Source organism: Camelus dromedarius, chromosome X (genome assembly GCF_036321535.1).
Source record: "Camelus dromedarius isolate mCamDro1 chromosome X, mCamDro1.pat, whole genome shotgun sequence".
In the NCBI taxonomy this organism is placed as follows: Eukaryota; Metazoa; Chordata; class Mammalia; order Artiodactyla; family Camelidae; genus Camelus; species Camelus dromedarius.
The window spans coordinates 13,607,529-13,634,722 of record NC_087472.1 but is presented as its reverse complement, the minus strand read 5'-3'; the positions used below and the strand labels follow the sequence as shown (position 1 = coordinate 13,634,722).

General features: G+C 41.8%; 1 protein-coding gene across 4 annotated transcripts in view; it reads right to left on the bottom strand.

The window, feature by feature from the left end:
* Nucleotides 1-27,194, bottom strand: part of ARHGEF6 (Rac/Cdc42 guanine nucleotide exchange factor 6) — a 95,653-nt gene that overhangs the window by 50,291 nt on the left and 18,168 nt on the right. For all 4 annotated transcript variants that reach the window (XM_031445388.2, XM_064483394.1, XM_064483396.1 and 1 more), the window contains 4 exons: nucleotides 17,615-17,699; nucleotides 15,354-15,478; nucleotides 13,860-14,061; nucleotides 3,147-3,217 (listed from right to left, as the gene is read on the bottom strand). In XM_031445388.2, the coding sequence (XP_031301248.2) occupies nucleotides 3,147-3,217; nucleotides 13,860-14,061; nucleotides 15,354-15,478; nucleotides 17,615-17,699 (483 nt within the window). The remainder of the gene's footprint in view (nucleotides 1-3,146; nucleotides 3,218-13,859; nucleotides 14,062-15,353; nucleotides 15,479-17,614; nucleotides 17,700-27,194) is intronic.

Sequence of the window (27,194 nt, the reverse complement as noted above, 5' to 3'; positions counted from 1 at the left end):
CAATGTATTATTGTATTTATATCATTTGACTAATATGGCAGTAGGGTCACCTGTTTACATTCAAGTGTAGTGATCAATGTCACTCCTCTAGCTTCTTGGCTTTTACAAAACAAATGGCATTATGCCCTGTTACCAACAGACTCCGCAAAACAGAGATAGACTCCAAAAACTCTAGTCACCTCCCCTGCCTCAGATGCAAGGTACGCATGCATAAGTAAGACAGGAAATGGTAAGTAAAAATGAAAAGGGGATAGGGAGAAGGAATAAAAGGATAGATGTGTAAGGTAGTTTAGGCTGGTGGTTTTTAAAAAGGAGGGTGAGTAGAGGTTTTTTTTAAAGCAGTGGAATTACTCTGAACAGTCTAACAGTGGATACATGCCATTACACGTTTGTCCAAACGCACAGAACGTACAACACCCAGGGGGAATGGTAACGTAAACTGTGCCTTTGTGATAATGATGTGTTACTGGAGGTTCATCACTTGTAACAAATGTCCCCACTCTGGTGGGAAACACTGATAGTAGGGGAGGCTATGCATGTGGACAGGGGGTCTACAAAACATCTCTACCTTTTGATCAATTTTGCTGTGAACCTAAAACTGCTCTAAAAAATAAATTTTTTTTTTAAAAAAAAGGTCAGATAAACACTAGAAAGAGTTCAAGATGGGAGCAAGTGGGTAAACAGATGAAGGAGAGAGAAAACGGGGGTAAACAGAAAGCGGGTGGTAAAGCAAGAATTACAGGAGGCTTCCTGGGATTTTGATGTTATTTAACAGGCCTCAGATTTCTTTTCCTACTGCACGGATGTTCTGTAAGACAGACCGCTTAGGCATCTGCCATCCGTTACAATAAAGGAGAAGAAAGTCAGAAAAAATAAATAATAGTGGCCCTTACTGATTATATTTTCCTATTTGGATGCAGGGAAATATCTGCAAACAGGTGCTTATCCCCAGAGTCTAGTACAGGCAGATCCAGTTACAGAACGATCGGTCCAACTGGTCTCAGTAATTCAGCAATATTCACACCACAGCTCTCCAGTTCCTTCACAGGCCATCACAGGCTCCCTGAGAACTTCTGTTTTCTTTATTAAGTCTAAGGTTTGAGCTAAAATCTATCAAAACTTTAAAAATAAATATATATGTGTGTATATATTCATATATGTTTTTGACTCAACGATTTAACTTCTAGGACTCCACTCTACAGATCTTTACATACTTTGCCAAAGTTACGCACGTAAGATGTTTACTACAGAATCGTTTATAATAGCGAGGAAATGGAAACAATGCACATGAATTCTAACAGGAGGTGGGTGATACAAACCACAGTACATCTGAGTTTGTATGTCGTTTATCTAGGATTTACATAACACCCATAAGAATCACAGAGGTTTGTTTGCCTTGGATAATCTCAACAACATTTTAAATTGGTAGAATCAGCAGAGGCAGAGAGAGCTCCAAAGCAGAGCCATGGTAAGTTCCAGACCCACAGGGAGAAGCAGCTATGCTAAGATTTTTATCCACCATTTGGCTGAGCCCTTTCATTAAAAATGAAATCATTGGGGATCACCTGGAAGCTTAAAGAAGTGGTCAGGACCAGAGGCAGGGGATGGAGGATGGGCAAATTGGATGAAGGTGGTCAAAAGGTACAAACTTCCAGTTACAAGATAAATAGGTACTAGCGATGTCATATACAATATGATAAATAAAATTAACGCTGCTGTATGTTATATATAAAAGTTGTTAAGAGAGTAAATTCTGAGTTTTCATCACAAGAAAACATATTTTTGTCTATTTAATTTTGTATCTCTGTGAGATGACGGATGTTCAATGAACTTATTGTGATCATCATTTCATGATGTATGTAAGTCAAATCACTATGCCGTCCATCTTAAACTAACACAGTGGGGGATGACAATTATATCTTCATAAAACTGGGTAGGGGGGAAGAAAAGAGAAGGAAAATAAAGCATTGAAAATGATGTAACGTTAAGTGAAAAATCTGGACACAAACTGTGTCTATAGTATGATTGCAGCTATGTAATAATAAACAGTTATACATATGTAGGGAAAAAAATGCATCAAAACACTACTGGTTTAAAAAAAAAAGGAAGGGGTCAGGGACAAAGGGAGAAAGGAGCCACACTCTGCTGGATAACATATTTTTAACCTCAGAAATGTAAGAGGGAAAATAGTGATCAAATTGTCCCCTATGATTATTATCCACATTTGATTTTTCATAAAAACTTCATTTTTCATACCAACTACTGTTCATGTCATCATGATGGAGCAAATTCACTGAAGAGGGAAATTCAAAATTTTGAAACCAAATATAGACATATTTTTAAACTGTCCATCCATGCACACGATGAAAGGCGCACACAGTACCAATGCACAGAGAACACAGGATGGAAAGTGAAACTATTTCAGCAGAAATGGGGGAAAAGGACAGGACTACCAGACAGGGAGACTCAGGGGTCGTGAAGACCTGAACCTTTTCATTAGTGACTGAGCCAAGTCTGGAAAGGAGACATGAAGGAAAGCAGACAGTAGATTAAGGAAAAGGATACAATTTCTTTTTCAAACAGGAACTTATTTTGAGTATTGCACATGCCCTATTTATAGCTAATATATTTTGATATATCTGTGTCCAAGCCAGAGCCATTTCAGTCCTCCCTCTGTGCCAAAGGGCAGTCTTCCCTTTAGGCTCTTCTCAAGAACACAGTTGATAGTATTTCAGAGGGTAACATAATGGGTTGGTTGATTCTAAAATAAAATCATAGTATGCAATCACTTAAGACTTATTGCATTAGAGGAACTTGGGAATTCACCTCCTAACTATCTGGTCAGGCTATCTCTAACTGCTGGATTTCCCCATAATGTCTACATATTAGCCGATTTCCCTTTTACCGCAGTTTAAGAAGCCTTGCTGTGACTCTCTATGCTACCCTTGAGTTTTTCAGTACAGTGGATATGAAACCTCTAGACGTCTGTAAGCAGCCTACAAGTAGAAGAACACCCTTGTAACGCAGCTGACATTACACCCTTGCAATGCAATGTTACCCAGTCTTCTGTTTCTGTCACCTCAACACATCAGTGGTTCTCCATATAGAGGGTCAAGAAAATTTTTGTTCTTTATCTGAACACTCACCACGGTATAATAATTCTTGGTAAGTGGCGTAGTTTCAAATCCTTTGACAGCCTTGGGGGAGAGCGGTCTCTCTGTGAAAAAGACATTGAAATTATGTTAATATTGTACAAGTCTAAGATGAACATTTTATTACACAGGTCAACTAACATACTGTAAATATTGTCAAGTGGAAGGAGCGATGGAAATGTACGTTCCTAAACAAGTGAAACTATAATCTTAGGAAACTATAGATGGTCAAGTTAGAGCTTCTTGTCCAGGGTCCTCAATTTCTGAGGGGGAGAGTAAACCAAGGAGTTGATGTCTAGCCTGTTAATGACAGGATCAAGGCAAGAACTTCAGGTCCAGTTCGGGCTGTTTCTTCATTCCAGTCTGCCTCTCCATTCAACGTATTCAAAACCGATAAGCAAAGCCAGCGTTAACCAAATGTGTGTGTGTGTGTGTGTGTGTGTGTGTGTGTGTGTGTGTTTAACTTACAACTTACTAGACAAGTATAATATAACATAGACAGTAGTGGCCAACCTCTCTTGGGGCTGTCAACTGTGCCAAAAATAAAATAATCAGTATCTTTAACACATTGAAAACTGGCAGAAAATCTCTTCTTTTATGTATCATTTTAATATCACTACATTGTGCTGTAAAATGCTGCCTTTCTTTTACAAGCTTAGTCTTAGCTCTTAAACTCATGGCTGAGAGACATCCTAGGACATTTTCTTCTTTAATAAAGAAACCACTTAATAAAAATACAAGACAGTGATCATAAATGTTTAACAGCACCCCTACATACTATCTTCCCTCCCCTCATTTTCTCCTTTGCTTCATTTTGTTTCATAGTCCATTTTTATCTTGCTATATCGTGTGCTGCTTTAAAACTCTTTCTGAAGTATGGTGGAGGATAAATAATCAAGTAATATCAACAGGCATTGATTTTTTTCTGTTTCAAAAATAGTATTTTCTAGTTTTAAATCTATTATATTCCCACCCTAAAAATGCAAAAATAGAAAATAAAAAAACCAATAATTAGCCCATCACTCAGAAGCTAACCATCCCGCAGAGTAACATTTTAAAGTATGTCTTTCCATATGTGTTTGTGAACACACACACACACGGACCTTTCCTACTTCACCTACAGCTTTGTATTTCTCCTATTACAACATTATTATTTTCCCATTTAACCTTGATTTCTAATTACTATTACATTTAAAATATCCCTTATGTTTATTTGGCACTTAACAGCTTTTAAGGCATTTTATTCGATCCTTACAACAACCCTATCAGGCAGAGATGATCTCATTTTGCAGAAGTCACTAAGGTTCGGGAAGTTGAAGTCAGCTGCCTCAGGACATGAATCTGGGACATGGTAGAATCAAGACTGAAGCCCAGGTGTGTCTTGACAAGAGCCTGTGCTCCTAACCCACACGGTATCCAGAGATTAAGCTACCGAATGGCCCTGTTGATGGCATGAGCAGTGATTCCCGCTAGAGTACAAAGGGGCCATCAGTTTGATCTGGGATGGTCAGAGAAGACCTTGCTGGGCTGGGGGGACTTGATCTGTCCCTAGAGGGTGGCTGGAATTCCAACAGGCCGAGAAGACAGTAGAGAATTTTCTAGGCAGAGAAGGTTCCAGAAGCAGAGCTGTAGAAATGGCAATGCTCAAGGCAGGGCTGTTCCTGGACGGTGAACTGTCCAGCCGAGCCAGGCTGGATGAAGTGGAAATAAAGCAAAAATGCAGCAATGCGGGCCAATACTGTCACTCCTCAATGATGGAAAACGGGGCACAGCCAGTTTGGGGAAGCTTCATGCTACTTTGAGATCGGCCTGGATCCACATGGTGGCTTCACAAGGCTTTCCTGGGGGAAGCTGAGCAATGCAGAGCCACCCAGCCTGTTACTTGAGATTGTAAGTGGCAGAGGCAGGACTTGAACCCAAGTATTATATTGCCAAGCCTGGTGTTTGTCTTAGTCCTCCACAGTTTTGCACTTTCAGACATATTCAAAATGGACAGTTACTCCATTCTTTTAGGTTTTCATTAGGCAAGTTTTCTACGATGTAGCCATCATGGTTCTACTTAGAACCCAGCTGTTTGTGCAATTATGATGAAAATCAGTCTTGCTAAAAATGAAATCTTCTAAAGAAACCAGCAAGTTGCAGTCACCTTTCGAAAGCAAGGCTAAAAGGAAGAGTGAAAAGTAATGGAGAGCCCGCCAAGAGATAGAAGAGGAAAGGCCACAGGAATGGGTTGTTGTAAAATGAAACAAAATGTTAACTGTGTAAAGTAGAACGGAGAAACAGGAATTGAAAAGGAAGCAGTGGCTGGCGTGGAGATCCCTGGGTGGCCGAACAGGGTGCGGAAAGAGCTGGCGCTTTGATAAGATGAATAAAATTGTGAACAAAAAGGATTTCCTGTATAGCACAGGAAACTATATTCAATATCCTGTAATAAACCATAATGGAAAAGTATCGAAAAAAAGAATATATCTTTATACATGTATACATTTTGCTGTACACCTGAAACTAACACAATATTGTAAATCAACTATACTTTCAACTATACGTCAATAAAAAAATTACAGTGAAAAAAATTGTTTTAATAAAATAAAACTGTCAAACCCCTAGCAAGACAGACAGAGAAAAAAAAGAGAGAAGACACAAATTACTGATATCAGGAGTGAAACACGAGGTATCACTACAGACCCCGGAGATACCGAAAAGATAATAAAAAAGTACTATGAACAACTCTAAACACATAAATTTGATAATCAGGTATGAAATGAAGCAACTCTTCAGAAAACAAAAACTACCACAAATCACCCAATGTGAAATACACCATTTGAATAGCCTTATAACTATTAGGGAAACTGAATTCATAAGTTTAAAACTCTGGAAAAAGAAATTTCCAGGCCCATATGGCTTCAATGGAGAATTCTACCACATGTTTAAGGAAGAAGGAATATCAATTCTCCCCAGTCTCTTACAGAAAATAAAAGAGAAGAGATCACTTTTCAACTCATTTTATAAAGTCACTATATTACACTGACACCAAAACTGGACAAAGACAGTACAAAAAAGAAAACTGCAGACCCATACCCCTCATAAATTTAGATGCAAAAACTTAAACAAAGTACTGGCAAAGAGCATTCAGCAGTATTGTAAAAGAATTGTATACCATGGAACTCATCCCAGGGATACAAGGGTGGTTAAATACTCAAAAATCCATCAATTGAACCCAGGACATGAATAGTCTAAAAAGAAAAATCACAAGATAATATCAATGGATGCAGAAAAAGCACATGAGAAAATTCAACACCCATTCAAGAAAAAAAAACTTTCAGGAAAAAAATAGAAATAAAGAGGAAATTCTTCAAGTCAATAAAGAGCATCTGCCAAAAACCTACAGCTAGCATCTTTCACAGTGGTGAGAGACCTAAAGCTGAATGCTCTCCCCCGAAGATCAGGAACAAGGCAAGGACGCCTGCTGTCACTGCTCTGACTCAGCATCGTGCTGGAAGGTCCAGTTCTCCCCCGTCGTCTTGGTGTAGGACGGGGGAGCAACACAGAGAGTAGAAGGAAGACAGATTTGGAAGGACCACCTTGGAAAAATCTTTTTAAAATGTAGCTCTTGCAAACGACTGGCTCCATGAAAAAATTCAAGGTGTGGATGCAAAGAGAGAAACACCAGCATGAGGCCTCAGTGACAGTTTCTTGCCTCTGGTTCCTCCCTTGCCCTCTGCACCCCACCCCCAGCCGGCCCCTGTTGACTCCCACTGCGTGCAGTTCTCACCGAAACCTGCTCTCAGGGACATGCAGAGAAGGAATACATACGTGGAGGTCCAGAGGAGACAAGTTCGGTCCTTGCAGGTGGTTCAAAGTGACCGTAGGGGAGCAAAATTTGCTAGCCTAAAATATCTCTCTCTTTGGCACGTGGATTATTTTGAGCTGAAAACAGTCAGGGTCCAAAGGACTCAGGGTGTTTTTCTTTTTACCTCCCCCTCAGCTGCCTAAAGAATTTAGATGGACAGCCTGTCCCTGGAATAGAGCTATCAGCAGAGACACCTGCAAAGAATATGGGCTTAGCGTGGTATGGGAAACTCAGAGATCAGAGTCCACTGCCTGTCCCCTTGTCCCTGAAGGGCCCAGCAAACATTTGTTTACCAAACATTTGCTTTTCCAGCCCCATGTGAACTGTCCTCCTCCCCTCTGAGGTCCCAAACCATTACTCCCAACATCCTCTTTTGTCTTGAACAGAAGATGGTATTTAAGGTGAGGGTTTTGTCCTTTTCGGTGACTCACCCAGTTTTCCTGGGTCTCTCCCATGTTACTAAACTTTCGTGTGATTTTCTCCTGTGAATCTGTCTCATGTCAATTTAATTCTTAGACCAGCCAGAAGAACCTAGAAGGGTAGAAGGAAATGTCTTTCTCCCCGATATGACCTATTCAGAACTAACATGAAAACATAAACACTTGAAGGTAGTGTCTCTAAGGCAATGAAAAAAGTGGTCAATTCAATTAAATCAGTGAAAAAAAATCAGTGTAGTGAAGAATTCACACGGATTATTTAGCATAAAATAACTCAAACAATAACAGTACCATAACTATAAGAAACCCTCCTAATTCTGATGTAAAGATCCCTTTCATATATATATATGAATATATATACACACACCAGAAACTAACACAACATTGTAAATCAACTATACTTCAATTTTTAAAAACCCCTTTCCAGTTAACTCTTGCTTCTTTCTCCTCCCTTGCTGAGGTACAGATTCTTATGCCAGTTGATGGTGACAGATCAAAAAGAAATCTAGTGACAACTAGTTTTTTTCTGGACATGAAACATCTATGTGATACACCCAGGGGATTAAAACAGGAAGTCTAGATATAAAGCCCAATCGGAGTTTTGGTTTATAATGAGTAGGAAAAGTCACTTCTTAATCTGCCTTAATACAAATTTAATTAGCCACCTCACCTAATCCCCTCATTTGACATCTATATTTACCTGCTAATAAGAAGTTTTAGAAGGATTTAATGACCCCTAAACTGAATCAGTTGCAGAAAACAGAACTGGCTTAAAACATCTGCTCCAATCACACTCGCCTCAATATTTTCTTGGCATGAAAATTTTGCCAGGAAAATTTTAATGCAAGGTCCTGACAAAACCCTTAGCTTTTTTTGGCAACAAAGACAAAAATTAAAGAGAGATATAATTTACTATGTCACTGATGGACTGGCAGAAATTATTCTGATGTATAAATAACATGTTAATTTACAAGTTACCAATGACTTTTAAGAGAAAGGACTAAAAATTGGATCAATGTCTAATTTTGATTTATAATATATTTCTGACTCAAATGAAATAAAGGAGCAAAGGCCCTTAATATATCTTCTGTAGTTTATATAATGACTAAGTTATTCATATGTGTATATTTTTCATGCCATAGATTTTTGAAAAAAATTTTTTGCTCAGAATAGGGTTTTTCTCACGTAACAAGAAATTGAAAAAAAAAAAGAAATTGAGAGGTGGCAGGTAAGACTGGTAACAACGGCTTCCTAATGTCAGCAGTGTCTGGGTTCCATCATCCTTGGTGAGAGGCTTTTATCAATCATCATGGTCACAAAAACCTACTCTATCTTGGGGGAGTGGTTGGTAGAGCTCAGTGGTACAGCACATGCTTGGTGTGCATGAGGTCGTGGGTTCAACCCCCGGTGCCTCCGTCAAGAGAAGAAAAAAAAACCTACTCTATCTTCAGCCATAAGCTCATGTTGAAAGGAGGTGTGTGTGTGTGTGTGTGATTTATACTCAAATATTCTATTTCTTGACTTTCTACAGTATTAGCTTGGTGGTTCTGTAAGTCCTCAGAAATCAACCTCCTCCAGAAGAGAGGAAGAAGCTATCCCCAGGGCTTCAGCCATAATTATCTCTAGACACACTACTATCTATAAAATTGATAAACAAGGACCTACTGTATAGCACAGGGAATTATATTCAATACCTTGTAATAACCTATAATGGAAAAGAACCTGAAAATATTTACACATATGTATATGTATATTTATAACTATACACCTGAAACTAACATTGTAAATCAACTACACTTCAATTAAAAAATAAATAGAAAATAAATAAAAGCTACAGTGGAATCTAAGACAGAAAAGACCACTCCCCAAGGGCGAACTTCCCAGACCATGAGGTGCCCTTGTCAATAATAGGTTCGAGGGAAGAAAACTGAGCCCAGGTCCCCAGCAGCAGAGCCGTCTGCAGGTGAGGGTTGTAGGGGCTGAGGTTGCTTGGTTTTGTCTCTAAGACCATACTCAAGAATCTGAAGGATCTGCCTGAATGGTACCCCAGGCTACCATGAACCAATTTGTCAGAATTGCTGACTATTCAAGTGACCTGTGTTACCCATTTGCCCCAATAGTAAGCAGATGGGAAGCTCTTTAGTTCCACGCCTGATTCAGTTCATAAAGGACCCAGAAGTTGTACAGCAGAGGGGTGTAAAACGCTAAATTGAAGGTCTCATTTGTTTGAGATAGGCATTTAATCTATATATCATTTTTTAAAAACTCTTCAAAGATAAATTTTCTTTTCTAAGCTTACACATCAGGATGGACTTCATGGAAAGAAATTTAAAACTTGACAAGTATTTTCTAGACCAAACATAAAACAGCACAGCATCGGATTTATAATGTCCCTCAGCAGCACCCTACATCGATTTTGGTCTTCTTACTGTTTAGCGCGGGCAGCAAGACTTGGGGTGGGAAAGAATTCAAGTCAGCAAAGACTCGGTATCTACCTTCCCAGGAAGACCTTAGCATTACACCTCGCTAATCTCTTCCAACTGTCCTCTAAACTCACTCTGCTCGATCCTACCACAGATCCATCACAGTTTTCCTTCTCCCCAGCCAATTGCTACGACTTAGATGGTCCTCCCCTCTCTTCTTGGCCTGTCCACACAGACTCCAGGTCTTTGAGGATTCCACTCAAGCCCTAGCTCCTCCAGGAAGTCTCTCCCAACCTCTCCGGCCACAGCGTACTCTCTGTCCACTGATGATCTGCTATCTACTTTACACTCCCTCGTCCATCACTTCATACTGTCACTGGTCAGTTTCATCTCCAGCTCTTAACCTCACTCCCGCGCTCCAAATCCATATGGCCAACCTGCTAGAAATCTTCAGAACTATGACATGCTGGCACCTCCACTCAACATGTCCCAAAACAACCCATCATCTTCAGTGCCAATCATCCCCCTCAACACACACACACACACACACACACACACACACAATCTCCTCCTCCTCCTATCTTCTCTATTAATGGAGTTCAGCATGTATCAAACATTCCCTATGTCTAAAGCACTGCATTAGGCACTTTGGAGACAGAAAGGTATACAAAGATGAATAATTTCCCTTTGATCTCCCTGTCGGGACGAATTAGGGACCCCTCTTCTGCTCACTACTCTCCAAAGTGCCCTGTATTTAGACCTTACCTATCATGCTAACAATATCTTCCCTTCACTAGACTATGAACATCATGAGGGCAAGAGGTATGCCTTAGGTTTTGCTGCCCCAGCAGTGCCCAGGTCAAAGACCAATATCCTAGTCATTGTAAATAAACTTTTGCTGGAAGGCTAGGTGGACGACATCACGTGCCCTCAATGAGCTCACCAGCAAGCTGGACCCCTAGACTTGAAGTCATCCTCACCTCTTCTCTTTTCATCGTAACTAATCATCAGCAAGTTTTTCTTGATTCTATTTTCACACTATTACTGCATCCATCCACTTTCTCTTCCTCTCCACTATTACCCAAGTTTCCCACACCACTATCTGCGTTGCCTGGACCTCTGCAGTAGTCTTTGCTGGTTTCCCCACATCCTTATTGGTCATCCCCACCACTTCCCTACAATCTAGCCCCAACACCACCACTAGAAAGATCTCTCTAAACCACATGCTATCCCCTGCTTAAAGCTTTTCATTGGCATCCTTCTTAATGTAGCTCCACCTCAAGCCCCCCCTTCTCTTCATCAACCCAAATCATCCTACCACCCACCCCATGCTTTCCTACTTCCCAGCTTTAACTTGATGACTCTTTCTAACTTTCTTCTGCCAGTCAGAAGCCTCTTTTCAATATTCAAAACCCAATTCAAGTGCTGTTTTCCTCTTAGTTTATTGTTAATCAAATCATTTCTTTACTCCTCCAAAAGCTTCATAGGTAGAACTTTGTGTTACTCTGTCCTATCGTATCATGGTTGGTTGTCTACACACCTATCTTGATTACTAGACTGTCAGGTCCTTGGGGTCAGGGTCCAAGAGGACAGATTATTGTAACTCTCTCTCCACCAAGTACTCAGGAGGTGCTCAATGAACAAGGTGAACAGAATTAAATGACCTGTCCCACAATACTCATTCATTTTACAAATATTTACTGAGCCAAACCAACACAGAAAAAAAAAACCCACCTCAGCCCTGGTGGCACTTACAGTCTAATGGTAGGATACAGGCAGTAAAGGAAATAAATAAGTAAATGTACACTATGTTAGATATAGAGAAATGGTAAATAAAAACTAAAACAGGGAAGGGGTATAGGAGCAGTGGAAATAGGGTTCAATTTTCCCCTGGGTGGCCAGGGAAGGTGCTACTGTGAAGATGACAAGTGAGAAAAGACCTGAAGCAGGCAAGGGAACCAGCTGTGCGGATATCTGGGGAGAGTGCTCCAGGTGGAGGGACCGCAGGTGAGGCAGGAGCATATCTGGAACAGGCAACCAGGAGGCCAGTGTGGCAGCAGTGGAATGAGCGAGGCGGAGACAGGTCAGAAAGGGGGTCAGAGGGACAACAAGAGGCCAGATCCTGGGGGGGAGGGTATAGCTCAGTGGTAGAACACATACTTAGCATGCACGAGGTCCTGGGTTCAGTCCCCAATACTACCATTAAAACAAATAACTAAATAAAAACCTAATTACCTCCCCCACAAAATAAACAATTTTTTTAATAAAAATAAATATTTTTTTAAAAAGAGGCCAAATCCTGGAGGGCCTTGTAGGCTATTGGGATGACCTTGACCTTTACTCTTTTTGAGATGGGGAGTCATTATATTACTCAAGTTAGATTTTGAAAGAATCTGGCTACTGAGTTTAAATTAGATTCTAAGAGTGACAAGGACAGGAGCAGGGATATCAGTGAGGAAGCTACTGCAATAAACTAGGTGGGAGACGGTTCATATACTTCCAGTCCTGGGCCTTCCCCAAGGAGCAGGCCTCCTTGGCCTCAGCTATCCAGGCCTATCTTTGACAGCTGGATAAGATGCTCCTAAAGCTTAGGTTACCTCAGTGCTCAAACCAGAGCCAGAGCTTGCCAGGTGAGTCCTTAACTGAGTTCTAAACCAAAGAGAGTACAGGAGAAACTCGAAGGGAATGGGTGGAAGCTCAGGGCGGTCCACAGGGAGGGGCCAGACCGCCAGACAAGGCATCTCAGTGAGGGACACTATAATGTCTGCTTCTCACGTCCCCTCAACAATGCTTGGGATTCCCAGGCAAGGAAGCAAGAGCTGTTCCTTTTAGTTTTGCAGATGAAGGCACTGAATCAGGGAACAGAATTAGAGTGAATCTGGAAAATTATTTAGAGATCCTAACGACCAGATTACACCAACTGAAAGATGTAGCAAGGGATAAAAATCAGCTGTGAAAATCATCAAAACCAAGGAAGTTCCAGGCAAAGCCCATGAAAATACTTCAGGGCTCAACAGAAACTTCTGACTTCCCAGTAATAAAAAATACTAAGTCTACACATCCACATATAATTATAAATCTGTTAGTAAACACTTATTCCAGTAAAGGAGATGCCCCACCTTCACCCAACACACAACACAGAAAAGTATGAAACTAAATTGTATCTCAAGGCCTATAATTTTGTTAATTAATAGTATTAATTTTGAGACATTCAAAAATGCACTAAGGAGCTTACTACTTAAAGGAGCCCCTGGGTAAATATTTTGAAGAGTGAATAGATACAATAAAATGAATAACTGAACATTTATTTTATCTGTATTGTGACATATTTTTATAATGCAGAGGTGGGGGAGCTTTGGTAATATAGGTGGGACCGACTTTCTTAAATAATAAAAGGCAAGTAAGTTACCTAAGAAAGTTCTAGAAAGATTATGGATGCGTGATTAGATTTCATTCTCTGGGTATCATTACGAAAAAGGGTAAGCAGTTAGCAGTATGCAATGACTTAAGAACAATCTTATTCACAATCAAAGCGGCCAGACAGCTTCCTGCAGTCCTGTCATTGCTATTTCTCCTACACATCTCTGAAGCATTTAGACTTAGGTCTGCTTACAGAGCTTAGGGCTAAAAAAGGAAGTTAGCACATGGCCTCTCTTATTATTGTATTCTGCCATGGTGATTCTTAGCTTAGCAGGAAGGACTATGTACTATATTATGTGGGCTAGAATTAGTTGACAGAAGGGGACATAGTTAAGGTGGAACAGTTGTCTGAGCTTTGAATTCTTCTGCTTTTTTAGTTTTTTGCTGCCTTGGTGTAATCTAAATACAACTTCGTTTCAAAATATCGAATCACAGATTTTTCCCAGTTCTGTTCTAGTCTTATTTTTGACATACACATACAAGTACAAACAATTTCTGTTCACCAATTAAAAGCACAAGATTATCTGTCAGAATACCAAGAGTCACATTCAAAAATGCTTTGCAAAGATTTACTTACCACTGGATTTAATTTCTCGGACATAATTACTAGGGAACCAGCCTGTTCTCCCATTTAATGTTCCTTCCCACCAGCCTCCTTCTTCAACTCGAGTGACATAAATGATGTCCCCCTTACAGACCGACAGCTCATCTTCATTAGTCTGCTTAAAGTTGAATCTTGCCTTTACTATCAACTGGTGGCTTCCATTTTCCGTCATCTCCTAGAGAAACAAAAGCCACACCAGATTAGGCGCTCATCTAAATGAGGCAGGGGCAGAGATTCTATGAATTCAGGAAGATAAAGCGGGGTGACCAAGAATAAAGCCCCAGGTCCACCTCAGCCTTGAATGTTTAACTTAGGCCTAACATGAGTAGGCCTTTGGTGGGGCTAGTGTGGGGTCGGGGGATTAATAAAGGCTTCAAAATCGTTTGCAAACTTTTGCATTTGTGATAACGCGTATTTTGGAGGCAGTCATAGCTTTTCCTTCCTTCTCCCTCACCAATTATCTAAAGATACTTATTTACATGAGCCAGGAAACAAAGTAGAGTAATCAGCTATCCCACCCGGCCTCGACCCAACACCCAGACATAGTCTTACATAATTACATGGCCAAGATTAGGTGCTAACCTACTCTCATCAAATCTGCCTCCCACCTCCCAATTACTAAGAACATCTTAAATTGGCTAAGACTTAGTCATATGCAAAGATCAAATATCTCAGAGTTACCTAAATCAGGAGAGCTTAACCTGTCATGGTCCCTTTGAGAAGCTGATAGCACAATGAGCCTGTACCCAAAACACAGACCCGTAAGTTCACGCACAGGAGATTTTGCATACAATTCGAGAGGGCCCAAGGGGTGTGGAACCAACATAGTGTTCATCAGCTTCTCAAAGGGATCTGTGATCTCAAAAGGTTAAGTGCTTTGGAAGTAATTAAAGCACTTTGGAAGTAATAGCTCCTGATGGCTTAAAGCAAGTGGGTGGCTTTTAACAAGGAATAAAGGTCTCAGAGGAGCAGAAGACAGAGCGCAAGCTCCCCTTAAGACCAAATGCAAAGATAACTGAGCTAGCCCAACATGGGAGCTCATCATGGGCTCGACGGGAATGCAAAGAGAAAGAAACTGATGATGAGACAAAGAAACAGATATTGGTTGCCTGCTACGTGCCAGGCACTAGTTAGTTCTAATAAGCCGAGGGAGAGGGGAAATAAGAGCGAACTTCCCTCAGGAAGTCATCATAACGACTGACATTTGCATAGCATCCTCAGTTGCTCAATTCTAGGAAGGGACAGAAACTTTGGGGCTCCCACCCAGATTTGCTGACTCTCTGCCCCACATGCCTTTGATTTGCTCGAGGGGGCCAGCCTGAATTGGTGCGAGGTTTCAAATTTGTTTCCTCACAACGCCCCAAACAAACAGGATGGCCATCTCACCACCTATGGAGATGTAACCGAGATAGCAATCGAATTTTCCAGGTTTTAAAACAGGCAGAGGGAATTGGAGACTATACTTACCACTGGCTTTGACTGCCTTTGCAGCCCTGGAGCTGTGCCAGAAACTGCTCCCTGCGGGGTCGTCTGAGAACTATTAGCAGCACTAAGAGAAGAGGAACGTCCACATGGTCTCTCTGATAGCTGATCTGTGAAAAGAGGAAAAGGCACGGTCAAGAGGACCGCTTGTGTCAGAAAAACATCTACAGAATAACATTCTCTTTCAGGGGACATTATCAAAGGCAATCTGACCATAATTCGGTTATCATGATGAACATGCCCAGCATATTTCATTCCCCCCCCTCCCTTTTTGGTGGCCAACTTCTCTTTCTTAACCTTACTGGCCATTGCTCTCCAGTAGAATGAAAAACAACGACAGAACCACATTTTCTCTTAACCCATTTCCCTACAACTCTTCCCTCCTGAACCAGTTGCAACAGTATGCCCTGTTAGCCCAGGCAGAACTATATTGGGTACCAAACAGCTGTTTGTGGCTCTCATTACTTTGAAATATTTCAAATTTCTCTCTTTGTTTTTTGGCCCATAAGTGAGTGGTTCTTTTCTTCCTCACATGGAACAGCATGTGGGGCACAGAGAATGTAAAATCCCCCTTGCGCCAGGGTGGGGCTGTGGGATGAGAATGAGGGAGAATGCGTGTCTGGGAAAGATGCGATCTTGATACTAGAATCTTTTTTGAAATTTTAAATCAAACTCAAGAGCCTTCTCCTTCCTTGAAACCTTGTGAAATTCGATCAGACCGGTGCTGAGCTGGGTGTTTTCAGTATGCTGAGCATGTGCGAAAGAGAGAAGCTGGCTTCCTGACAAATTCAAATGAGGGTTCTTTTCCTCTCCATTTATTTTTAAAAGATATAAACTGCAAAAGTCTCAAGCCCAAACATTCCCTAGGCGACAAGCTCAGTATCCAAGTGATTTCCTTGATGCTGTGGGTTTAACTTTCACCTCCTTGTATTTTATAAATATCTGTGGCAAGGGAAGAGACTGTAAAACTTGCTCGGAGAGTTTGGCAGAGGAACGTATAATTTGTATGGCATAATGTTAGAATTATATGCTCCTCCCTGCCCAGAACTGGAGAGTTGTCATGTGTGTTAAATATAGTTACTTGAATTAGCTGTACTTTCTGCAATAGCTCAAAAGCATTTCCTTCCAAATAGCAAAAGAACAACTTCAGAGAAGTATTTTTACATTTATTGCTATTATATACAGCTCCTTTGACTAAAACTATAATTACTTGATAGCTTCCTAGATGCTCCAGCCTATCTGGCACTTGATTATATTGTCTGCCCTTGATCTCTAATTGCTTTACGTGGGTAAGTTGAGTCTCCCTAAATAGACAGTAATTTGCTCAAGGGCGGGGACCCTGTCTTCCACTTCCTTTGTGGCACCTGGCAATGCTGGGCAAACAGCCTGTTGACTCTCAACCAGTTTGAGCAACGAGACCCGTGTTTGGGCATCAGGGCTGTGGAGTCAGCCAGATGTGGGTCTGAACCCCAGGAATGCTGCTTACTTTCTTGGTTGGCAACTACGGGCCTCACTTTCCTTATCTGTACAATGGACCTAATAATGATACCTCCTCCTAGGGTGGTTTCAAAGACTGAATGAGACCACCGACGGCTCTTAGGACAGCCTAGACCCGGGGTAAGGACTCGTCGCATTTTAACTATGGTGACTACCACCCAGCTATAGGTAAGATGCTATATCACAGAAGGAAGAAGTTATACTTTAAACTTTAAGGTTATCATCATTTTCTTCACATTTACTAGGATTTATATTTAATTCTTCCAACGTGATGGGTACTAAACATTTAAATCAAGGACATGCTTTTCACTCACTCTGAATCCAAGGTTTCATTTCCAATGCAAGGTTACTGAAGGCTTCCTTAACCCGGACAAAGACACAAGAAAACTATGAGAAAAATATGTCTGCTGGGGAAAGGGAAGTAACGGTTACATTTTGTAAACTTTACAAAAAAGGGAACTGATCTTTTTCCTCTTTATTTTCTGTCTTGTTATACTTGGTTGCCTAGTCAATAGCTTTGAATGACATTGTTTCTTGGGTTTCATTATACTAAGGGCATTAGAATAACATCTGTGATAAGTATGCTGAAATCCTAAACTCTGACGAATTAAAGCATTTGGCCCCCACTGGGGCTTATTTCAAGGGAAGGGAGAAATCTGTCCCCAGTGAACAATCCTGGCCAGAGTTGGCTCCTAGGGTGACCAGAAACACATGACGCCCAGAACTCAGACATCACAAGCCCTGCTCACCTTCTGTGGCTTTGTTGACAGCTAAAAGAGTGTTCAGAACCTTGGAGAAATTGACTCCTGCATACAGGTCATCAGGATCAAATACCTATGAGAAAAGAAATTGAAACTCTAAGTATTCAACTCAACAAACCAAACGACCAGGCCACTTCCTCCAGCTCTCGGGAGAAAAAAAAAAATGTAAAAGCTAAGACCCAAACCTCTGTATACCTTTGGGAGAAATGAAAGCAGCAGCTGGGGCACCTAATGACATGTGGCAGGCCATCGGCGAGCAGAGACAAGTAGTGATGGGAAATGAGAGCCACTCCTCTGACCCGAACACATCAATACTCTCAGCCCAGGTACCGGAAACTCTACGCATGGCTTACAGTTAATGCTGGTCACCTGCAGAAGGTCCTTAACTGTCCGCAAAGAAGAAGGGAGCCTTTTTGACGCTCCCTGTGGTCACCCACTGGGTCCCAACTCCCTGGCCTCCCCACCTCACATCACTCAAAGGCACCCATTTCTGCCCCGGCCTGACCCTTGCGCCCAGCCTCAGTGACTGGTTTCTCTTGTTTGACCTGGCCCCCCTCCGCTCATCTTCATGGATTTGAACCTTGGCCTGCCTGAGCCTGTAAGTTCTTCCTGCCTTAGGTGACTTTGCCAGATAGGCCCTCTGGCCTTCCTGGTATGACTCAACTGCCAGCAGCAAAATATTTAATAAGCACAAATTTTCACTTTGCCCATTGCAGCCATCATTCTCATATCCCCCTGTCCCTAGGGAAGATCCCAATCAGTACTTGTTTTAAAGACAATTTACTCGTTAATTTAAAAATGTATTCAATGTATTAAAACGGATGGAGACGTCCTCTAATCTCACATACGTATATTTGAAACGATAAGTATTCTCAAGCACAGGCACAACCTATTCATCTGCCAGCCGATGATGCAGGTGTACATACCTGTATGTAACCAGACGGCCGCCTTCTGGATGGAAATGCACCTTCTAAAAACATTTCGTTCCAGGATGTTTGCATCTTTTTTTCCCCCCCAAATGTGGTGATGGGAATAAAATGCACCTTTTCATGTGGGGCTTGGTGGGGAATGAGTCTAAGATTTACAAAGATCTGTCTTCCTATTAGGTAGAGTCATTTGTTTCATTTGTAATCTGCATGTTTTCTGGGAGCCCCATCAAGACCTAATTTTATCATTTTTGTGTACATAATCTTGAAGACCTAAATCTGCCCCTAGAATGAAAATATATAGTATCCATTTTTTTTCAAATTTGGGGGGGGGGGGCATCAATATAAACAATATATGAGAAACAGACTCACAGACATAGAAAACAAACTTATGGTTACCTGGGAGTAGGGAGCAGGTGGGAAGGGATAAATTGGGAGTTCAAGATTTGCAGATACACACGACTATATATAAAATAGGTAAACAATAAGGTCCTCCTGTATAGCACAAGGAACTATATTCGATATCTTGTACTAATCTATAATGAAAAAGAATATGAAAACGAATATATGTATGTGTATGTATGACTGAAACACGATGCTGTACACCAGAAATTGACACAACATTGTAACTGACCATACTTCAATAAAAAAAATATGTAAATGTGAACCTACAGAAATCTGCCTCTTCTGAGGCTCCCAACTCTTTATTCATTTAATCAATGAATATTTCGCATTCAAACTTAAAATGACAGAAGAGCCCCATCACATCTGAAAATAAGACACTAATATAGCCTTTTAGCAAAGGGAATGCCAATATTACTAAAGAGTTAAATGACACTGTGATCCAAATATGTTTCTGGAATGCTACAATACAAAATGCAAAGATTTCCAGGAATAAACTGATAGGCATTCTGTTTTAGTTTGCCAAGGCCTGGGTGAACAAGATGCAAACGACCCTACAGGGAGTATCTAGTATCCTAGGGGATTCCACAGTTATTGAATCTCCCTTCGAACTGATCGATGGGAAAGTTGTTAATGACACATATGCCAAAATGGTAACAAGGCAAAAGACTCATTTGCTTTTAGTCTTTCATTCTTAATGGGCATGTGAGTATGTGTGCGCCTGTGGATGTGTGCGTTGGGTAGGTGTGGTGGAGATGAGTAGTCTCTAAAATAATAAACAGATGTAAATATGAGCAGAATAAGACTGAGAGCAAAAGCTGTGATAGAAACCTCCCCCTTTCTTTTTTTAATTGAACTGTGGTTGATTTACAATGTTGTGTTAGTTTCAGGTGTACAGCAGAGTGATTCAATCACACTTATACATATATTCTTTTTCAGATTTTTTTCCATTATAGGTTATTACAAGATATTGAATGTAGTTTCCTGGGCTGTACAGTAGGTCCTTGTTGCTAATCTATTTTATATACAGGAGTGTGTATCTGCTAATCCCAAACTCCTAATTTATCCTTCCCCTACGCCCCTTTCCTCTTTGGTAACCACAGTTTGTTTTCTAAGTCTGTGAGCTCCCCCTTTCTTTTTATGTCGTTCCTTATCCAGGTTAATTGACTGCCTATACATGGCAACACCGGCAGTATTTACTCGCATTGGTACTTGACTGCATTTGAGAGCAAGTAAACTAATCAGAAAATGAAACCCGCATCAGCGAGAGGCACTGTGTCTGCTTGAGGGAAGTTGCCTGCACTATACAGTTCCTTTTTTAGAAAACCTCAACACACTAGAATTTACCCACAGATGCTGTTCTGAAGCACTCGGAACTACATAGGAAGAAGTTGGAAGGGGCCTCTAGGGACTAGTAGAGAAGGCAATGCCTAAGGGTTATGATTTCAGAGCAGATGGAAGATTAGTTATAACCATGAACACCCTCCGCTGCGCCACGCCTTCCCAAGTCTCAAATAGAATGATACCGAAAATTCCACCCCAGACCTTTCTTCCATGCCCTTGAGATTGGTCACCTACTAAAATGGAAATATTATTTGGAGGGAGTGCAGTGCTTTCAGCTGTTATCAGTCTTGTACACTTCAGTGGAAATGAAAGGTGTGAGACCGAGTTTAGAGGTTCTGATGTGGAGGAAAATGAAGGGCACTGGTGCCCAACTGCGAAAAAGCAAAGAAGACTGTCCCAACGGGGAAAGGGTGTGAGGAGAGCAAAGAAAAGTAGATTCTAATACAAGCCATCGGCCTAGGACTGATTCCAATCATTCATATGTACAAAATGGAGAACAGATTCCCCTTTTCCATCTGGGATCTGGGATCATTAAAAGATGATTCAAATGTGGACTTGCATGCTGTATGTATGTGATTTCCCCATACAAAGACCAGATGCTACTCAACTTCCAGTACTCTCTGCAAGCCTCCCTTGACTGTTTATTTAGTGTCTGTGCTAGGAAACTGAGCCCCAGATCAGCTGAACTTTCTTGATACCTATTTTGGTGCAGAAATTGGCTGGTGAGTTCCTGTTGGATCTGGGGAGGTCAGATGAACAGGATCCCCTCCCTCCATCTACCACTACTGTGAAGCCAACAGGAAAGAAAGGATGGCTCCTCAGACGACTGCTAGATGGTTTCAAGGTCCCACGCCTGCAATGGGATGGGGCAAGGTTCAAGTATAACAACAACAACAACAACAAAACATTTACTCTACTTTGGGTAAGCAGCAGGAGAGACGGGGATCAAAGTTCATTAAAGATTTTTTTAAATGTTTACATATAGCCAGCCCAAGGTCCAATCCTACAGCAGGAGCTGAAACCAGACAAGACACTGCATTTTTAAATGTTTCCCCACATTTCTCCATTTTGGACATCCACAATGACAGCCAAACCTACTTTCCATCCACTAAACACCAGGTGTTAATTCTGAGCCACTGGGGATCTGCCAGTATAAACTGCACAGAAGTTAATATTTATATGGCTTTACAAATAGATCCTTTTGGAGTAGTCTTCAGTTTCCACGTGTACGCTATTTTATGACATTTTCCCTAAACTGACAAAAGCAAGGGAGCACATGACAAGAAACTCCCCCAAACAACCAATCATCTTGCAGCTACAACCTCCTGATTTACTGAGCCCTTGCTCGGTGCTCTGTGCTGGCACCATGCTTGGATTCATCCTAGCCATCCATTCATCGCCCTTGATTCTCCCAGCAAGCCTGCAATGTGGGTACAATGATCTCCTCCATTTCATAAATAAGTAAATTGTGACTCAAAGTCATTAAGTCACAAAGCAGGAAAGTGATGGGACCAATAGAAATACAGAAGAAAGTGGTCAGAGGGGCACGGTAGTCCTGCATGCGGACTTAATGTTTCAGGAGACATTTTTTTAAAAAATGAGAAAGTAGTCTGTGCATTTGTGCACAAAAAGAAATCCCTCGCTGCTGTCAATATGAGCAGCATCTGTAACATCTGCAGCAAGTTTGTTACAACCCCTAAGATGACTTAATTCAATTAATCGTGCCAAAGAGAAAAATCTCCCATATGACAAAGCTGTCTCTGCAGGGGCTTTGCCTAACTCCTGTTCTGTCCTTATTTCAAGGGGCAGCCCTGACCCAGAAGGCTCCTGGTAATGTTTGCCTGAAGGGGGTTAGGGCGGCACTGAGGTACTTCTGTTTATTCATCTGATTCCACCATCCATTCATGTATGGTGTTGGCTGGGAGGGGGTCCAGCCCGTGGTCATAGGACCAAGCTAAACCATTCCTTGGCATCACGCTGTAAGCACCTGAGTTAACCAGTCACAGCTCCAGCCACATCCTTGTTAAGAGAAGAAGCCATCCCGCACACTATTTCAGACCTGGGTAATGTCTCTAATGTCTCACGGCTTCAGTACCACTCAATCAGCTTCATTTAAAGTGAATCTATGGGAGACGGTATAGATAGGTGGTAGAGCGTGTGCTTACCATGCATGAGGTCTCGGGTTCAATCCCCAGTACCGCCGTTAAAAATAAGTAAATGAATAAACAAACTTATATTTAAAAAAATAAAGTGAATCTAGGGTTTCAGGTGATGACAATGGGCTCCACTACTCAACTATTAAAATCTAATCAACTGCAAAGCAAGTGATTCAGTAGGACCAAATGGACCTGGCTTCTTTTTCAGGCCTGTTTTTAAAAATTCCAAATATTTTAGGAACATTCCATCTTTTCCTTGTTCTTATTGTTCTTACAGAATAAAATCTTAAATTAACTTAGCCCATCTTGAATCACATTCTCTAATCCTCACAGCTGAGCACGCTGCCTCTGTTAACCCCTGAACTTTGGAGGAAATGTCATTACCGAGTGCGACAGAGCAAGCAAATCTGAGCTGCTTAGTCATATTTCACTGGGTGGCAGTGCTCCTGGCTCTGTGAACGCGACTTGGGATGCTTCCACGCAGCTCCTACCAAAAGCAGGCAGAAAGTCAGCAACCAATGATGCTCTTTGCTCCAAAATTGGGCTCAATGTGCCACTGGTATTCCACTTACTAGAATCCAGTGGATGGCATTTGGACCCTGCCTGGTTTTAAATAATAGCCGTTCCTATTTGGTATGGAGCAAACTTAAGAGAGCAAACACCACTCTGCTTCTCTCTTATTTCCTTCCTTTCCATTTCAGCAATTTAGGGAACAAGTTCTGACTTAACACACATAGCTGCAATAACGTCGGTGTATTGAAAAAAGCAGTGAGGTGACAGTTCGGAGACCATGACTCCAATCCCACACGTGTCCCTGCTGAGCCATTGTGAGGACCGAAGGAAAGCAACACTATTTTTTTGTGGCTCAGTTTCCCATCTGGAAAGTGAGAGATGTCTTTGACTAAAGGAGTGCAGTGAAAGACCAGCTGGGCCATCCTCTGAATAGGGGGTCCCAAAGGCAGCATCCTGGCTGGGTCCCCAAGGTCCAGAACCTGGTCTCGAATTCTCAAGGCTCTTGAAAATGGACCCGCATTAACCATGTTCACAAAAGGCCAATGCATAAACCAAAATGCCAGTTAACTAATTTTTGCTAAAAATAAAAAATGAACCATGAAGAGGATTGGCTACTTTCATTTTATGGCCAGATCACTCTCTCTCAATAGAGAAACCTACATAGTAAATCAAATTATAATTAGAAATTTGTCGGATAACATAGAATCAAAGCAAAGGGAGTTTGGAGTATTGCAGCCTAACGGAATTATTACCTGTTTATAGCTGATTTTCTCAAAATGTCATTTTTTAAAATGGCCTATTTATAAATTCTGGCTCTACCTTGCTGCCACTGCCTCGTGGGACTCGGATTGCAATTGTGGACAGCTTTGATCATCTACATCCTTTTGTCTCTGTGGATTTATATAGTCACCTTAGCTAACTAATTCGGGCTTCTAGATTACTTGGCCATCGTGATATCCAGAGCCAGGAAGCTCAGCCCCACAGAGCTCCTGTAATAGAAGCAAAGAGCTGAGCATAATCTGTCACTACTCATGCCTCACGGCAAAGTCCCCAAACCCACTTCCGGATGCTCTCCTCAGCATCACCAACATCCACGTATCACACCTTATGATCTCCATCCTTCCTTGCTAGCACTCATTTAGGGGAAAAACCACTTTCTCCACCACAGAGTTTTATCTTCAGTTGAATAGTAAGTGTTCAGGAAAGAGGCGAATGAAGGAGGAGTGACACAGGCATCTTGGAGGACATGGACACAGGATGAAAAAGAGAAAGAGCGAGAGAACAACTGGCTTTGGATAATCTCACAAAAAAGAGAGGAGGCATGAAGGAAAGGGAAAGAAGAAATCTCTCTTGTCAACTGCGCTTGCCAAGCCAAGGACAGGAAGCAGGAGGCCTAGACCCAGCCGCGGCTCAGCCAGCCAGCCACTGCCACCAGCGCCCCGCCTCTCCTCCTGTGCTCCTGTCCCTGGAGCTACACCGGCTGCCAGTTTTGAGGGGTGGGGGGAGCCGGGCGATGCCTCAGCTTCTGGAGCATCTGTGCACCAGAGCTGGGGGTGTCCTCCTCGAGTCCCTCGTCCCCAGCCCCTTCAGAGAAGGAGACATTTCTTTGTCTTGCAAACTGGACCACAGAACACATTTTCCCAGAGACCTAGTGTCACACCTGCCCCTTAGTCTCTGTGCCTTCCAGAGTCCAGCCACACTAGTTCCTGAGCAAGCTGTGATGGGCCAGCCAGAAAGCAGAATCACCACGTGGAACTTTGCTTCTATGGGAGAATGTCTTCTGTCTTCCTTGCAAGAACTTCAAAATGAACTTTTGGAAAAGAATCCATCTTTACACTGAAGGATGTCTGAATGTGTGGTCCCAAATCAACGTCCTCATCCTTCATACTTCTTCCTCGTCCTTTCACATAAAGGATGAATAAAAAAGGCTGGCTAAAGGATGAATTTAAAAAGTAAAACTACTCTAGACACTCCAATGCTAGTTATTTTAGAACTCCCCACGGCACATCCAGCGAGACCCATGAAGACTGGGAGAACGGGTTCAGGAACTGTAAGAGATGACAGTTTCTGCCTGTTTAACAGTCCAGACAGTCAAGGAGACTCCCCTGTGAAGACCCGGCTCCCGGAGCCCCTGCTCTCCTAGGAGCCTGCTACGATTCAGGGTCAGAGTCCGGGCACCTAACAGAAGCAGCTCTTTCACTACGAATTCCATGCACAGGGCGAGCCCCACGAGACCTGAGAAGATCAGGGAGGGAGGAGGGCGATGAAAACAGGTCTTGATCATCTACCACTGTAATGTTCTCTTTTTACTCTGCAGGGGGCAAGACTAGTCCTGGCTGTCCAATTGGTAGGCAGACTCTTTGAAGTCCAAAGCACCATGCTACCCTAGCCCCTTACTCAACATTCATGAGCCACTTGATAAATAATCATTCATTGGTTGATTGACAGGATATACTGTCAGAGAAACTTAAACTCAGATTGTGCCTAGAAGGTAAGCCCCATGAAGCCAGCTGTTTTTTACTTTTTTGAACTTTTTCACGTCTGGATCCTCAGTGTCTAGAAGAGTACTTGTCACATAGGAGGCACTCGATAAATATTTGATGAATTAATGAAAGTTCTCACCAATTGGTAATTAATCATCACTGAGGAGACGGCATGGCCAAAATTACAGTAAAGTCAAAAAGAAAAATCATTAAGGAAGAAAAAAATCAATTACCATGTGACTTTGCAGGTAACATCTACTGTCTAAAATAACATACTTGTACTTGTCCACAAACTGAAGCCCTGTGACCATGAGGTGACCAGTGATGCTTCAAACTCTGCAGTGGTGGATTTCGTTGACTTGTGTGCTGATGCGATTGCTGGCCTGTCCAGGTAGTACAGCTTTCTCTAAATCTCCCCACAAAGCAGCTTGATGTAAGCACTATAGAGAAGGGAAGCTGGAAAGACCTGTGAGATGTTACTGTTTGGCTAGGATTGGCTATCTTTTTTTTTTAAACAGTTTGTTGTAAAATAGCTTAAATACCAGCTGCATTCACCTGTTCATCCCTTACTCTAAAACAGGCTCCGAACCACAGCAAAGCACGGTGGAACGTGCCAAAGTCCAGCAATGTAACCCGCGAGAAGCAGGAAAAGGTGACAGGCAACTGGAAAGACTACAAATCACACGCCTGGAGGCCCTCTTACACCAGTAATCTGGGCGAGAATGATGATGTGCCAACGTTTCTCCCACTTTCTTTCTTTATTTTGATATCACCTTCAACAACTCATCTGGCAAAGACTTTTGGTGCTCCTTGCTGATGTCTCTACATGAGTCCCTTTTTCCAAAGAATGCCATTTTCAGAGAGGCCCATCAATGCCTAAAGACACCAATCAACCCCTTTAATTAATTATTAATGAATTAATTTTCCTCCATGTGACCCCAAATAAGATTTGTGCCTAGGAAACCATCCAAACATGAGAAGGTGGGCATTCGGGAGCTCAGTTGTCAGAGACTTCAGGAATGTGCTTTCAGGGAACATCCACGTCTCCCAGCCTAATGTCACCTAGCCTACAAGATCAAGTCCACACTCTTCAGGCCAGCATTCAAAGTCCTTCTTAAGCTAGTCTTTCATTTTAATCCACAATTTAAGCAGGTATTTCTTCTATCAGAAACACCTGTCCTTTGGGCATGCCTTCCACAGAAGGAAAGACAGGGAAGAGGTCATTTTTTTTTTCTGGTAGAACTTGATAAATCAGGGCTCATATATTTTCCATCACCTGGTAAGATAGATTTTTCTTTTAGAAGAATATGATTGAGAGAAGCGAGGAATGCTGACAAAGCATTTACCTCGCCAAAAGCAACCCAAGTTACTGCCTGGGATCACTTTGGAGAATCAAAGTTACAGAGTCCTAGATGTGCAAATCTCCCACCTTGTGAAATCGAGAGTTTGGGTAGCATAAGAAATAAGAAGTGACCCGAGGGCTGGAAAGGCAGCGAAGGTCTTCCATGTGACATTATGGGACCTAATCTCTCATACCTTTAATTTTCTATTCTTTTCATTTTTAACTTTTAGAAACGGGAGGGGGACCTCAGCATGCACGAGGTCCTGGGTGCAATCCCCAGAACCTCTATTTAAAAAAAAATTTTTTAAACGGGAAACAGGTGCTCTAGCTTGGCATAAAGAAAGTGGTTAACACTGTATTAGGAGATACTCAGCTTTCCTTTTAGCCTTATTTTCATCCACT